The sequence below is a fragment of the Arvicanthis niloticus genome, chromosome 28 (assembly GCF_011762505.2).
Source record: "Arvicanthis niloticus isolate mArvNil1 chromosome 28, mArvNil1.pat.X, whole genome shotgun sequence".
NCBI classification, from domain to species: domain Eukaryota; kingdom Metazoa; phylum Chordata; class Mammalia; order Rodentia; family Muridae; genus Arvicanthis; species Arvicanthis niloticus.
The window spans coordinates 22,376,989-22,392,706 of NC_133436.1; the positions used below are offsets into that span (position 1 = coordinate 22,376,989).

The window sequence follows — 15,718 nt, forward strand, 5'->3', positions numbered from 1 at the left end:
AGTATAGAGACCTGGAGGTGTCCTGTGGACTGGGAGTCTTCTCATGGAATTGGGACCATATATGCAGAAAGATGTGTATGGTCAAGTCTCAGTGAACTCTGTTGTGACGATGGTTAATGTTAACTGAGGGGAGCTATTCCTAAGAGATTAATAAAGCACTCATTTGAAAGCATCTGTAAGGGTCTTTCCAGTGACACATTGCATATGGAACAGTATCTGTGGGAGAAGGTGTTGTCTTAATATGACTGGTAGAATTCTGCAGGGAGAGAAGGTAGAGAGAACAAGGAGGGAGCCAGCGAGCACTTATATTCTCCCCCTCTCTGCTTCTTGGATGCTGGGAAGTGAACAGATTCTCTCTGGAACATCCTTCAACAAGAACTTAGCCCTCACCACCGCAGAGTAACATGGTGCCAGCAGACCATGGGTGGAAACCTCTGAAATCCTTAAGTTGATTCTCTCATGTATTAGTCACAGGGACATTAAAAGAACTCGCAATGCAACTGTAATACTAAAAGTTTAGGGAAACACTGGATACTTAACAGGGATGTGCTTGTAGAAAGCACACAGTTAGATCATCAGACTATCTACAACCTCAGAGAGTGAACAGTGATCTATACTGTTGTCAAGGTATAGTCAAGAAGCTTCTGAATAAGAAGTAGAATTTCAAAGGAATGAATATATATATATATATATATATATATATATATATATATATATCTCCAAATTTTGAGGGGAAAAAAGACATCTCTTTATATTTATGTGTCATGGCAAGCCTGAATTGGGTTAGCTAGGAATGAGGTTAGCAAGTGCAAGAATTACACATTTTATCTAAGGCACACCTGTACTTGCTACTTCTTACTTTAAGAAGGTATCTAAAGGTAGGACAAACATATGTGGCTGTTTATTCAATTAGGGAAAGAAATGTTGCTTGTTAGAGAAGCCTCTCTAAATGAGTTAGCTAATTTAACATATTATCTTGAGTGCTTTTGATTAGTTTTCTAATTGCTGCGAAATAGTTAGCATAAGGAGGGTCACCCTACATACTGGAGGTGGATTTGATCTTATGCTGGTATGGGACCTGAGAGAAAAAGTCAAATTTGGCTTTTCATCAAAGAACATGGCATTTCTGATGGCTTTGCTGTGTCATTCCAAGAAAGTAATGGCCTCAGGACCCCGCTGTGACTTTTTACCTCATTCCGTGCTTACTACTCAGAACCCAGGCATTTGCCCTTGACTATGGGCATACTCCTTTGTTCCTCCCTTTGCAGGAAAGTTCTCTCCTTGGCTATACCCAGTGCTCCCTGCTGGGGACTTCAGCTGTCACTTTCTCAGTAGGGCCTGGCTTCATCATCGGTAATATTGCAATCTCTTCATCCTCACGTCAATACACTAGCCCTTTCTCAGAACTCTTGAATTTATAATATCATATTCTTTATTGCCACTCTTCCCTGACAATGACCAAACTCTAACCTAACTTCTCGGAGACTAAGGAGTGGTTGTCCAGTGAATGCCTTCAAATCTTGAGGTGGGTCATTATAGGTGACCTTGTGGAAACTCCAATTCTTGTTGAGATGTATCTGATCAAATGAGGCCAGAGGAATGGCATTTCACTGCCTCAACAGGTTCCTGAAATAAGCTCACCATCTGGGAGGACGTGGTCCCTAGAGAATGAGGGTCCAAATTGGTCTTAGGGCTACATTTGGGGAAAGACAAGGCTTGATCCCCCATGATAGTCTCAGAGGAATGGGGATCCTTTATAAGATGACATTGAGAGCTACTCCAAATGGAAACAGGATCTAAATGGTGCCATGGTAACAGGTACCAAACAGGTTAGAATGGAGTTATTAAGAAGGACATTATATTCTTCAGGGAGAGAAATTATTGGCCTTCATGCCAGATCTTCTTCTGGGTTATTTCTAATCTCCAAAGCATAAAATCTGATCTTTTGACTCATGATCCAAAGGCTGGTTCCATTCTACAAAGGGTGACTACTATCACCCTCCCTAGTCTTACCCAGTTGTTCCATAGGGCACCTCCATTCCTGTTTGGATTCTCAAACCTCCAACTGGCCCCACTGTGTGAAGCAATACCCACTTCCCCATAAACAAATGTGTCCTAACATTTTTCTTATTCTACTCCTTTTCTACCCTCTGACCTTAACTGATGTGGTGGTTTGAATATGTTTGGCCCACAGGCAATGCTACTGTTAGGAGGTGTGGCCTGGTTAGAGGAAGTGTATCACTGTTGGAGTGGGCTTTGCAGGTCTCCTCCTATGCTCAGGCTCCACCCATTGTGGAAGAGAGCTTCCTCCTAGCTGCCTGGTTGCCTTCTGATCAAGAAAGATGTAGAACTCTCAGTTCCTCCAGCAGAAGGTATGGCCCAGATGAAAGGTGTGTACCAACACGCCTGGACCTAAGCTGTTCTTCACTTGGAACATGCTCTGTCCCAGGCTGACCTTGAACTCAGAGAACTGCTTGCCTCTGTCCCCTGGGATTAAAACAATGTACCACCATGCCTGGGTCTAAGTTTTTCATTATAGATCTTAATCAAGTGGAAAACCTAGAATGGCCATCACAACAGTCATCTGGTTTTCCTCAGTGACATCTTTGCCTCCCAGAAGCCAAGAACTCGATTTCCCAGCCCTTGGACATGAGACAGTAAAGGTTTTTCATGTGCCTTCAGCTCTCCCACATCTCATTCAAGAACTGTCTTCTGTATAAACACATGGATACATTACTTCCTGTGTCCCAACATCTCAGTGTATGTTGAGACAAGAGAGCTCGGTTAGTTGTCTCTGGTGCTTTTAGAACTGCAATCCAAGATCCCCAGTGAGTCTCGCTGCTAGTTTGAAGACAGGTCAATTTAGGAGTTTTGATAGTAACGTGTGTATACAAAGGCAGAGAAATCTAGGATGGACAGATGAATGGATAATACAGATAGTGTTATGAAATAAATGTCTTTACTCATTTACAATCCAAATCTTGGGACTTTGCTCTCTAATGTAATGGCATCAGGGCAGCTAGGAGGAAGCTCTCTTCCACAATGGGTGGAGCCTGAGCATAGGAGGAGACCTGCAAAGCCCACTCCAACAGTGATACACTTCCTCTAACCAGGCCTCACCTCCTAACAGTAGCATTGCCTGTGGGCCAAACATATTCAAACCACCACATCGGTTAAGGTCAGAGGGTAGAAAAGGAGTAGAATAAGAAAAATGTTAGGACACATTTGTTTATGGGGAAGTGGGTCTTGCTTCACACAGTGGGGCCAGTTGGAGGTTTGAGAATCCAAACAGGAATGGAGGTGCCCTATGGAACAACTGGGTAAGACTAGGGAGGGTGATAGTAGCCACCCTTTGTATTTGAGAGGGAACTGGGATTAGAGGAAGTGGGGAGTGTGGTACACTGATGAATGGGATTAACATCCATAAAGGAAATCTTATTTACTCTCTCTACCATGTGACAACACAGTAAGAAGGCAGCCATCCATGAATCAAGAAATAGCCCCTTACACAACAGCATTTGCAAAGCCTTATGATATGGTGCCATTGTCTTCATTTTGAAGTGGTGTCCATGAGCTGTTTCTACGACTGGTGACAGATACGTAGTCAGATACACATGAGCACAACATGTGCACTTTGAAGTCAGGAAGATTTGAGTTTGGATCCAGTATTTCCCTGCCACTCAAGGAACATGGGTGTCCTGATTCAATTTTTGTTTGTTTGTTTTGCTTGCTTGCTTGCTTTGAAACAGGGTTTCTCTGTGTAGCCCTGACTGTTGTGAAACTCACTCTGTAGACCAGGCTGGCCTTGAACTCCCAGAGATGAGTTCAGATGAGGCAGATGCCTCTGTCTCCTCTGCCTCTGCCTTTTGGAAGCTTGGGCTACCACTGCCTAGCTCCTGATCCAATTTTTAAAAACCAGGTTCCTTTATCTCAAAAGGGGTTGCTGTGAAGATGAACCCTGACAGTGTGTGCAGCCAGCTCAAGACCGCATCAGACAGTTTGCTGCCTTCTGACTCTCCTGCAGCACACTCTTGGATCTGGTGACAGCAGGGCATTCCCATGAGCCCGCAGAGTCCCTATGTCTGGGATTTCATCTCCACTGGCCTCAGGTGGTACAAAGAGTCATGACTTCCTCTGCACAAACTGTCTCCTGTGACTGTGGCCCAGTGAGCCTTGTGCAATAGACCCCTTCTCTGGAAGCTCTGGTGAGTTCATGAGCAGCTCTTGAAAAAGCAAATACCAGCATGTATTTGATTATATTTTCACTACAGAACATTTGGGAATCAAGTTTTTACCTGTTTCTGTATACATATGATAAACACTTTGAGCTAGTTGTTGGCAGATAGCTTGATATCAAAGAACTAGCGTCCAAGTTACACCCAATCTGCTGGGATAATGATCTTAGACTTTCTGGCCTTCAAATCTGTGAGAAGTAAATCTGTGTTGTCTATGTAAATACTCTATGGCATTTTTATTATAGCAGTTCATACACACTTTGATAGATAGATAGATAGATAGATAGATAGATAGATAGATAGATAGACAGACCTCCAGAAATACAAGGCAGTAGGGAAAGAGAGTATCTTCCATTTTAACTCCTTCCTTAAGGCCCTAAACTACCCCCCGCCACACACACACACACTAGATTGGAATTGCTCTCCCACTGAGTGTCTGGGGAACTAGCTGTCCAAATACCATTTATTACCATGAGAGCACCCTGCAAAGACATAAGAAGGTGTTCCCACCACATGGTCATGACCCTTGCCTTTTGTGCAATGCCTTAACTCTTCCTTGATGGTAGTAATCTGGGACTTGCAAAAGGAGCTCTGAAGAGCTACACTGAATTTTAGCCTCTGTAAGGGAACAAAAACAGCCACCACGGGGCTAGGGTAACAGTTCAGTTGGTACTTGCAACTGTGTCTGGCTTACAAGCATAGGACCTATATTCAGAACTCAGATTAAAAAAAAACAAAACGAAACTGGATGTTAGTTAGGATTTTGTTGCTGTGAAGAGACACCATAACCACAGACTTGTTGTTAGAAAGGAAAACAATTATTTGGGGCTGACTTACAGTTCAGAGATTCAGTCCATTATCATCATGGTGTGAAGCACGGTGGCATGGAGGCAGATGTGAGGCTGGAGTAGGAGCTGAGAGTTCTACATCCAGATTAGCAGACAGCAGAAAGTGAATTGAGCCACTAGGCCAGGTTTAAGCTTCTGAGACCTCAAAGTACATGTATGTACTCCTCATGATGTACTTTCTCCAAAAAGACCACACCTACTCCAACAAAGCCACACCTCCTAATAGTGCCACTTTCTATGGACCTATAGGGGCTACTTTTATTCAAACCATTCCATTGGGTGGGGTGGCATGCCATTGTAATCTCAGCATTGAGGTAGCAGAGATGGATGGATCTCTGAGGCTCATTGCCCAGCCAGTCTGGCTTAATGGAAGAGGTCCAGGCCAAGAAGTGGCTGTCTCAAAATTAAGATGGAAGGGGTCACTGAGATGGCTCAGAAGGTAAAAGCACTCGCTGCCAAAGCTAATGTCCTGAGTTCATTTCCGAAGATCCACATTGTTGAAGAAGAGAATCCCTCAAAGCTGTCTGTGACCTCTACACATGTATCATGACCTGTAAACACACACACACACACACAAACTCAATATTTATATTTAAAGACATTTAAAACAATATTTAAAAATAATAAGGTATATGACATTGGAGAAACAATGCTCAAGACTGACACCTAACACTCAGATGTACATACACACATGTATACATGCACCTGCACACACACACACACATTAAAAAAGATAAACACATGCACAGAGAGAGAGAGAGAGAGAGAGAGAGAGAAAGAAAGACACAGAGACAGAGACAGAGACAAAGAGAGAGTGAGAAAGACAAAGAGAGAGAGTGAGAGGTCACAATTAAACATAAATTTTCCTAGGCAAAAGCACCATGCTGGGAAGTATTGGAAGTCAAAGTCTGTTGTGACCAGTAATATTATAATTGGAATAAGCGAGCACTCCTCTGATATACCAACTGTGAAAGAAAGAATTCACTTATCAAATTCAGATGAATTCTCTGTCATATCACCGTGCCTCTCTGCCAGCCAAGGCTTCTGGAGTGGAAATTTAGAATACATAGTGTCTGGTAGGTTGAGGAAAAAGAGCTTACAATACCTTAATTATTGATGTTTAGTCTGCTTCAAGAGAAGTTACACACTTAAAGAAGACAAGTCAACAATTCAGGTAGGTAAAAATATATGAACACTGAAGAAAAATGGAGACATTCACTCGGCTTGGCTCACAACCATAAATTATGTATCACATATATGTGGGGGGGGTGTCTCTGTGTGTGTATGAGAGAGAGAGACAGAGAGAGAGAGAGACAGAGAGAGAGACAGAGACAGACAGACAGACAGACAGATACACTTATGCTGCAGATATAAGAGCTGCTGATTCAAAGCTAAGCCCTACCTGTGCCTTTGACATTCTTGAACCACAGTTCAGAGACCTAAAGGGACACAATGATCTCAACAATAAGATAGACAGAGTCGTTGAGATGACCTTTCTCATAAGATGAAGTTTTCTTAAGTCTTAGAGTCTTCCTGTTAGGAGACATAAGTTATTTTTCATTCTTTTTTTCCCCCCAAGACTTCACAGAGGCACCAAAAAACTTGCAAGGTAAGGTTCATAAATGTCAAGGGTGAGCTAGTTGGTCACAGAGTAAGTTAAGACACTTTCCTAAGGCAAGTCAGTTCAGCCTACTGCTTCGTGCACCTTTCAGCTACTGTGATCAAAGGCGATGGATGACTCACACACTGAAGCTGCCTCCCTGTTTTGGGTGTTTTCTTCTCTCTGGAGTTTCACTGTATCTGAAAGTACACTTGAACTTTGAGATGCACTGTGGTCCTTACACACAAGTTGTACTCATAACTCTAAGCCTGGGTAGTTTTCAATTAAAAGGGCGAATCTAATTAGTGCTTCCTGAAGGGTACTGGCTTGAGATGTCACTAAAACTTGATGTGTTAGATATGCCTTAGAGTGGACAGCCAGTTGGCTAAGGACTTGAAAGATTTTATTTTTGGCAGAAGAGTTTCTGATTGATGTGTGTGTGTGTGTGTGTGTGTGTGTGTGTGAGAGAGAGAGAGAGAGAGAGAGACAGAGACAGAGACAGAGACAGAGAGAGACAGAGACAGACAGACAGAGACAGAGAGAAAACATTGATGTGCATGTATATAGGTGGGCGTATTCATGTGTGGGTGGGTGTGCATGTATGAGAGACAGCATCCATGTGTGTGTATGTATTCATGTGTGCATGTGGGTATTTGTGTGTGTGTTCATGTGTGTGGATGTGAGTGCACATGTACTAGGGTACACATGTGGAGATCAGAGAACTGTCTCAGGTGCTGGTGCTCTCTTCCTGTGCTTGTAAGAGTTTTGTTGAATTCCACTGCATATGCCAGGCTAGCAGGCCTGCACACTTGTGGGCATTCCCCTGTTTCCACCTCTCATCTCACAGTAGGACATGAGATTACACTGATTCTTATGTGTTCAGCTTTTACGCTGATTCCGGGAATTTAGACTTGGGTCTTCACACTGGGCCATGAGGTTGGTCCAAAAGAGTTGTTCATCCTGATGCACTTACTCACAATGGTATATCTGAGTTTTCAAATATGATGTAGGTTTCTCCTTTTTGATGGTAGGGGGTGCGGGGGTTCCCTGAGTTCTTTCTATGAGGGAATGGCAGATACTCCAGCACACAAAAGACAAAGACTGTGCACTTTGAAATCAAGGAAGATGTGGGTTTGGGTTTAGGATCCCCCTGACACCCAAGGGATGTGAGTGCCCTCCTCCATATTTTAAAAACCAGGTTCCTTTATCTCAAAAGGGGTTGCTGTGAAGATGAACCCTGACAGTGTGTGCAGCCAGCTCAAGACCGCATCAGACAGTTTGCTGCCTTCTGACTCTCCTGCAGCACACTCTTGGATCTGGTGACAGCAGGGCATTCCCATGAGCCTGCAGAGTCCCTGTGTCTGGGATTTCATCTCCACTGGCCTCAGGTGGTACAAAGAGTCATGACTTCCTCTGCACAAACTGTCTCCTGTGACTGTGGCCCAGTGAGCCTTGTGCAATAGACCCCTTCTCTGGAGGCTCTGGTGAGTTCATGAGCAGCTCTTGAAAAAGCAAATTAAATCCTCTGCTTGTTTTTTTTTTTTTTTCACTTTAGAACATTTGGGAATCAAAACTTTAACTTCCTTATGTCTGTCTGCCTCTCTCTGTTTCTCTCTGTCTCTGTCTCTCTGTCTGTCTCTCTCTCTCTCTTCTCTGTGTGCGCGCACACACTTTTTGGCAGATGTTTGATATTAAAAGATCCGACTTCGTTCAGCCATTTATCAGTTCCTTAAATATCTAGCAGACACTTGAATGTACTATATTCAAGTACCAGGCCTACCCTAAGCACCAAGAATGCAAAAATAAAGAAAGCTGACTTCTGTTTGAGATGGTCTCATAGTGTACAAAAGGTGAGAGACCCATGTTAATGTACCTTAACCAACCTTTTGATAGACGTATGCTAAATGACACACTTTACCCAGAGCCGTAAAGTTCAAGATCTCTTTTCTCACCTTTCACCCCCACAGTCATTTAGTAAGCAAGGTGTTACTCTTACTAACCATTTCCAGGTCAGCTATAAGGAAGTCAAATACAGAGAGGGAAGGAACATGCCAAGATCATAGAGACGATAACCAAGGTCTTATGTTTGTCTCCTCTGTCTGCGTTCTTTCACTGTCTTCAGTTGAACATGTGGAGACACATTCAGAATATATTTCCATCAGACTCACAAATACCACTAGCAATGTGTTCCTGTAACCAGTCAGACATAGCCACCTCAGAGTCTGCCCTCAGCCTCCCTGCTACATCCTTCACTTTCTTCTTTGGCATCAAGCCAAGCCAAGCCAAGCAGCCTCCAGTCATCTCTGGTCATGTCAGTTGTTTCGGGCTTTAATATACTGACTCTTTTCCAAGCACTCTCTTTCTCCATGTGTCTATTTCCATGTTTGTGTTCCACTTTCTGCAGAGGAAGGCAGGAATGGGAGGTTGGGTGGTATGGGGTAGGGAAATCAAGAGTGCAGTTCTACAGTCTCTGGGAGGTCCTTCCTGGGGACCTGTCCTGGGCTATCTTGACAGCTGCCACAGAGCCTGATCATAGCTCGTACTTTCTTATTGTGCCATGTTTAACTTACTATTTGCCCTCTTTCCCCCACTCGATCATGAGTCCCTTGGGGGTGTCTGTGCTGCCTCTGTCTTTGGCCCACTAGCTTTGACTGAATGAATTACATGAAACATCAAGGTATGGGCCCGTGCCTAGAGCACCTCTTGCAGCACATAGGGCCCACAATAAATGCCCAGCTTCACACCAGTCTCTGAGCCACAATAGAGGAGTGGTGAGCTAGATTCTACCTGTAGCAGGCACCTAGTTTATAAATGACTATATTATCACAAGGTAACTGCCCATAGTGCATGATACATCTTTGATCCCTGGAGAAACACTGTCTCTGGCTGTCATGCCCTTTCTGAAGTGAGAGGGCCAAAGACAGAGGCAGCAGAGACACCCCTAAGGGACCCATGATCAAGATTTTGTGCTTTTAGCCTTGCAACTAAGATTGTACAACCATATTTGCTTGCTTCCATATGCTCTGGGTCTACAGTCGTGCCTAGCGCATAGTGACATCAAGAAATACGACTTCAACAAAAGAACAAATGAGTGGGTGGACAGCATTCATGCTCAGTTCCAGTTAAGTGGACCCATTGCCACTGTGGGTCCCAGACCCTCTGAAACCAGCTGAAACCAGCTTGGAATTGGATAGGCTCACACGGGAAGCCAATCCACAGGGTTCCCTATGACCTATTATTTACAGCCTGCTGTAAGAGGAAGCTTCCCACAGTAGGTTCTTTCTCAAGAATTTTAACAAAGACTCCTTCCCCAGGCAACCACAGACTCAAGAGCTCACAAAAGGAAGGGTCTGGGTGTCCCAGAGGTGGGTCTTGTGCCTGCTCTGGGTGTTATAACTGACTGTGGGAGCTCAGGAGAGGGCCGGAAAGGCCTCAAACTGGAGAGGAAGAAAGCCTGCTATTGGGCGTCAAGCAGAAGCTGTGGTCCTGCTGAGGTCAGGCCAGCCTTAAGAAAGTGATGCAGAAGAGGAACCAGTTGCCTAAATTCTTGACAACTTTCTTGTTTTGGACTCAGGCCCGGTGCATCCTGACTGAGGAGAGACCCCTTCATTCACAGATGAAGCAGGCTTTTAAAACATGCCAAGGCACACCTTCTGTCTGGCCTAGCTGCAGAGATAAAGGCATTTCCCTTTCCTCCTGGAAGCAGGGAATGGGATAGGCACACCTGTCTACACCAGGTGCCCACACTGACAAGAGCAGAACCAGAGCTGGTTTAGAATGTTCTGGCACCCGTTGCACTTGCCCTCCTTTTACGCTGTCCCGATTGGCATGTTTGACATCCAGGTAGGCTTGCTGTTGTATGACCAGGCAAAGACTGAAAGTAAACTTCAGACCTGATGGCTGCTGCTTGGTAAAAACTAAAAAAAAAACACAAACCCTTCCACTCTGAATTACCCGAATGTAAAGTTAGCAGATGCCCATGGTGGCTGGCTAAGGGCATCGCCAGCCCAGAGACCATCATCTTGCATTGGATGAGATAGAGTCACGGGTCCAAAAACAGTGTCTGTCCCTCTCACAGCTGAACCAACACTGGCTGGATGCTAACAACAAGAGTACAACCTGCACAGTATCCTGACAGCCTCTGCTTACTGAACAGTCCTGGGAGAAAAGCACAAGGAGAAACAGCCCACTCCAGTAAATCTCTGAGCGAGGAACAAGACCAGCAAGACCATTGTAAAAGAAAAACCTTGAGTGTATATGATGAGAACTTCATTTCAAGATTCCACTTTTGACCATTATTTTTATTTACAAGAACATTAGATTTTAGAAATCCAGAGCTTTGGTTAACTTCATAGACCTGTAAGTTTAAATTAAAAAAAAAAAAAAAAAAAAAGACAAAAAACTCAATCTGAGCTCTTACGATTCAAAAGCAAGCCTAGTTTGACTTTCAAAGTCGATTTATTCAAAAGTATTTGGGTCTTTGCCCATTTTGTATGGATTTTAAATTAAGAAGCAATAGTTTTTGTTGACAATCTGTATGCGTTTTTATGCAGAAAAATTAGCTCGTGAATCCAAAAGTAAATAAAATCCCTTAAACTATGAGATAATTTTATTTAGAAAATTTGGCAAAAACCCAGGACAGCCATGGAAGCAGAGGGATGTCTCGGGATGTCTCGATCCTCCGCTGGCCCTGATAAGGCCTTTACGAATGATTGGCACTGATGGTTCAAAATGCAGCAGTTAGCAATTTTGGGGGCTGAATTTCAAGGGCAGAAAGCTAGGGAAGGAGATGGGATGATAGTTGAAGGCATGAGAGTGTGGTCCTTTGTCTTGAAGTGGTTATTGTCTGATAACCCAAGAAGGAAATCCTTCTTTGCATTTCTTCTCCTCTCCTCTATGGCTTTGCCAAAGATGATTTTCCTTCTTGATTGACGTTCATCCAACATCGAGGGCTAACACCAGGGAAATACCTCGTTATTTTAAGTGATCCCACAGGAAGAACTCTTTGACAAATAGTGGAATCGAGACTGGAAGCAAGGAAAGATACTTGCGAGGGTGTGGCACCGGGAGAGAGGGAAGCAGGCACCTGTGCTCCCAGCTTCCCTTTCCTCAGGCCAACTCTGATTACAGTGTTCCAATATTGCATGGCAAAAGGCATGGCAAGTTTCCAGTTTGGCTAAGCCTTACAGTTACCTGATGCCCAGGCTGTACCTAATGCCAATCAAGAGCAGAATCCCTGAGATGGACCCATCCAGAAACTGCTTGCTTGTTGTTCTCAATTTCCCCAAGTGACCCTATGCATCGCTAAGATTGAAACTTGAAACTTGGTGTCTGAAAGGAAGACTTCTTAGACTATAAACTTGAAAGAAAGAAACGAGCTTGGGAAATCTTTCAATCTTTCAGCATGCAGATTCAGATCAAGTAGGTGTGCCTGGGCGGGAGGGAGACTAAAAGAAGCCGGTACTGCTGGTCCAGAGACTGATTCTGGAAATCATGGGACCCAGCTGTAGATACCACCTCTGAGCATGCCCAGAGTTTCTCATAAGGCCGGGAAGTTGGGTCTGCTTCAGCATCAGGCCAAAGACTGTTGTCATAAAGAGATTAATCGTTTTAGTGTGCTCCTAAGACAACTTGGGCATGCCAGCCTGCTCGGAGACTCTGGCTGTCATGGGAAAGGCATTAGGAAGGGGTTTATTTGTTGTCCTCCTGATTCAAAGAAAGGTGAGTTCATGCTTATATCCAGCCTGCTTTCAGAGACTCAAAGCTTAATTCTGAAAGTGAGATACAGGAAGTTCACTGGAAGGAGTTCACTGTCCTACCTGGGCACCAACATTCTGTGATGCAGGGGACAAGTGACTCGAAAGCTGTCACTTCCTATTATCCATTATATCAACACAGGGAAACTAGATTCCCTGGAGAGAAATAGCTGCTCCCGACACTGTGGGATAGTGCATGAGCACACATGCACACTTAAAGGACTCTCCGTGCTATTGCCAGCATGCAGCTTTAATTCCCATCCTTAAAGATGAAAACATGAGACAGTTATGCTTGTTTACCTACTGTCGCCAGCTAAACTAATATTCACTTGTCTCTTTGGGTCATCGGAATCAGTAATCCTTTAATCTTTCAAATAGTCAATCAAGATCACCTACAGCTTCAATTCTGTTTGGCCCCAAAGCAGAAGGCAAAAAAACAAAACAAAACAAAACAAAACAAAACAAAAACGCTTTTCCACCTAACACTTTTCACAAAGTAACTCTTTGCGGTAGACATCTCACAACTTGAAGTTAACAGTATGTCTGCCTTGATCCAAGGTGATCTCCAAAACCAGATCGGAAACACCATTGATGCTTCCTTAACACACTGGGTAACAAAGACCATATCGTAAATGAGTTAGGTGGCTGAAGTAGAGAGCACTGAAATGTGCTTTTTTTTCAAGCAAGGACTTGGCTTTGGTTAAATGAGGTTGCGTTCAAGATCATAGAAGGGTTTGGAGAGGAGGCTTAGTGGGTAAAGGCACCGGACACCAAGCCTGCAGCAGGATTTGGATCTGATCACCAAGGCCCCTGACTTCTCCATGCACTCTGAGGTGTGCCTACATGTGTGCATGCACAAATAAATAAACTGAGAAAATCATCAAAGAAGGCATGAACCCAAACTCCAGAGCGTGGGGAAAGGCACAGAAGGGGAACGTGGGGGTGTGCATGTCGCATCAGCGAGCGTTTTTCCTGAAACTGGTCTTTCTCACGTCCTCCGTCCTTGTCTAATTCCCATGCAACCCTCACAGGTTGAAAACTGAAAAACAAAAACAAAAACAAAACAAAACAAACAAAAAACTGCCCTTGAAAACTGTTGGGCTAAAAGACAAAAGTTCTCCAGTTCTCAGGATATTTTAAATAATGACAATACTATCATCACTAGCTATGCCATACCATCGCTCCACATTGACCACTGAGATATGAGAGACAAAGATCAGCGATCTCCATCCCACAGCGCAGCCTGGGCAGCATCGGGCCTCCATGAAGTTCCCATTTTTTGCCTGTCCTTAGAGGACACAGGGCAGAGGCTTGTCTCTACAGCAGCAATACTGGCTCCAGGCTTTCCAGAGAACAGTACAGCAGATACACACAGAGCCAGGCCAAGTTCTCATTAACACCTCTATGGGTTTTTCACAGTCAGGGAAACTGGAATCCCCTGTCCTGTTACCAGCAACCGTTCCTGCCAAGAAATCTCTATTTCAGAAGCAGAGGTGAGTAGGATTACCGTCCAAGCCCTGTGCTAACCTCTGAAGCGAGAGGACCACACCCTTCATAGGGACCACAGGGCATTGAAGATTAGCCCAAGAACCAAAGCCAACACCAGTGCCGCCTGGCGCTGCACAACCAAGCGGGAGTCCTGGGGAACCCGCGGAAACCGCGCCGCGCTGCACCGGCGCAGAAGAGAGGAGCACCCACTCGGGCGCACCCACCGGTCGCCAGCCGCTCATCCGAGGGACACCAAGCCTCTGCAGCCCAGCAGGAGGAGGCGAAGTGGCGACGACGGCTTTCGCCCTTGCTTTCGCCCCTCAACCCCCCACGGCTGCCCCGGGACATCCAGGGAAGATAGCCACACCGCGACCCTCACCTGCCCGTGGGTAGCCCTCCCTGGGCCACCCCGAGCTATCCAGAGCCACCCTTACCTGAGCCGGAGATGTGAACTCTGAGCGGGCGGCCCCGGCTCGAGGCCGACGACAGGTCGCTCTGGGAGCGGCCACGGGGACTCGGATCCCCGGGAAGCCAGCGCAGGGCAGGCATGGGTGGCCCGGGAGCCTCGGGCTCCGGGTCCTGAGGCTCCTCCGCGACCACCTCCTGGCCGGCTGGCTGGTCCGGGGACATAGCAGGGCTCCTGCCGGCTTCCGCCATCCGCTCTAGGCGCCAGGAGGGAGCGAGCTTAGGCAGGGTGGAGCCGGCCCAAAGGGCTGCGCTGTCCGCCGCGGCCCCTCGTGGAGCCCCCGGCCGGCTGGCAGGGCGGGGAGGCGGCCGCAAGCAGCGGGGCGCAGCGCGGGAGGAGGAAGAGCACAGAAAAGTTTGCACAGGAAGGAGCCGCCTACAGCCAGCTCTCGCTCCCTCCAGCGACAGCCACCGGGTTCCGAGCCTGCCACCCTTAGTGCCCTAGAACCTGCCCCGACTGCTCCGCCCCGAGGCGCAGCCCCTATATTGTAAAGACAGGGGTCTGTCTCCTCTGGCCCGGAGCGGCTCACCCAGAGGGTCTCAGAGAAGCGGGGCTTTAGCTGCAGAGCTGAGATGCAAGGTCAGAGTTAACAGTCTCATTTGCACTTGGTCAGGGAGGGGTGGGAACCCACGCGTGCACACACCTGACTGGCTTGTAATATAATAGGACAAGGACCCGATGACGACTGTCATATATAGTTTACAGGTGCAAAACACTGAAGCCAAAGGGCACTGGGTTTGCAGGAGGATTCCTGGCAGATCTGGAGTCGCTTGTGAAGTCTGGTCCTTTGATCCTCCCTGGTCTACCACCTCTTGCCCTTGTCAAAAGTTCTTCTCTGTCTCTCAGAGACAGCCCCCACCCCCTCTTGGGCTTCCGTCTGTGCTGGGTCAGACTCAAAGGTCGTGGTTTTTAAAAAAAGATCAGTGTCATAGCTGTGATGTTTGAGTGGATGCTTTTCAAAGGAAGAGCAGCCGGGATGCCTGGCAAAGGGGGCGTTGAATTTTGCTAGTTGAAATCTCAGCCTTATCAGTCACACAGTTAGGTCCCCCAAGTAGCAGCTGGCCCAAAGCTGTAAAGGAGAGCTAAGTAGCTGACCATCATTGCAAGTTTCTGACAGAGGAGGCGCGTTGCTGGGCTTCACAAGGCACCATAGACAGCGGCAGGAAGAGAAGGAGACAGAAAGGGGAAGGGAGGACACAGTCAGCCATTACAACGCCACGCCCCTCCATACCTCAGGTGCGATTCGTATGGAATACGTCATTTAACAAGAAAATAAGCCCAAGATAAGGTAAAAGAGAACCAAGAACTAAGAGAGGAAAGCTAGA

General features: G+C 45.9%; 1 protein-coding gene across 3 annotated transcripts in view; it reads right to left on the bottom strand.

The window, feature by feature from the left end:
- The window catches only part of Phactr2 (phosphatase and actin regulator 2), a 255,936-nt gene extending 241,138 nt beyond the window's left edge, over positions 1-14,798 (bottom strand). Inside the window, exon 1 of one of the 3 annotated variants that reach the window (XM_076926887.1) lies at positions 14,362-14,798. In XM_076926887.1, the coding sequence (XP_076783002.1) occupies positions 14,362-14,584 (223 nt within the window). In that variant the 5' untranslated portion in view covers positions 14,585-14,798. The remainder of the gene's footprint in view (positions 1-14,361) is intronic. The other 2 variants (XM_076926888.1, XM_076926883.1) reach the window with 2 other exon arrangements.
- Positions 14,799-15,718: the final 920 nt, after the last annotated feature.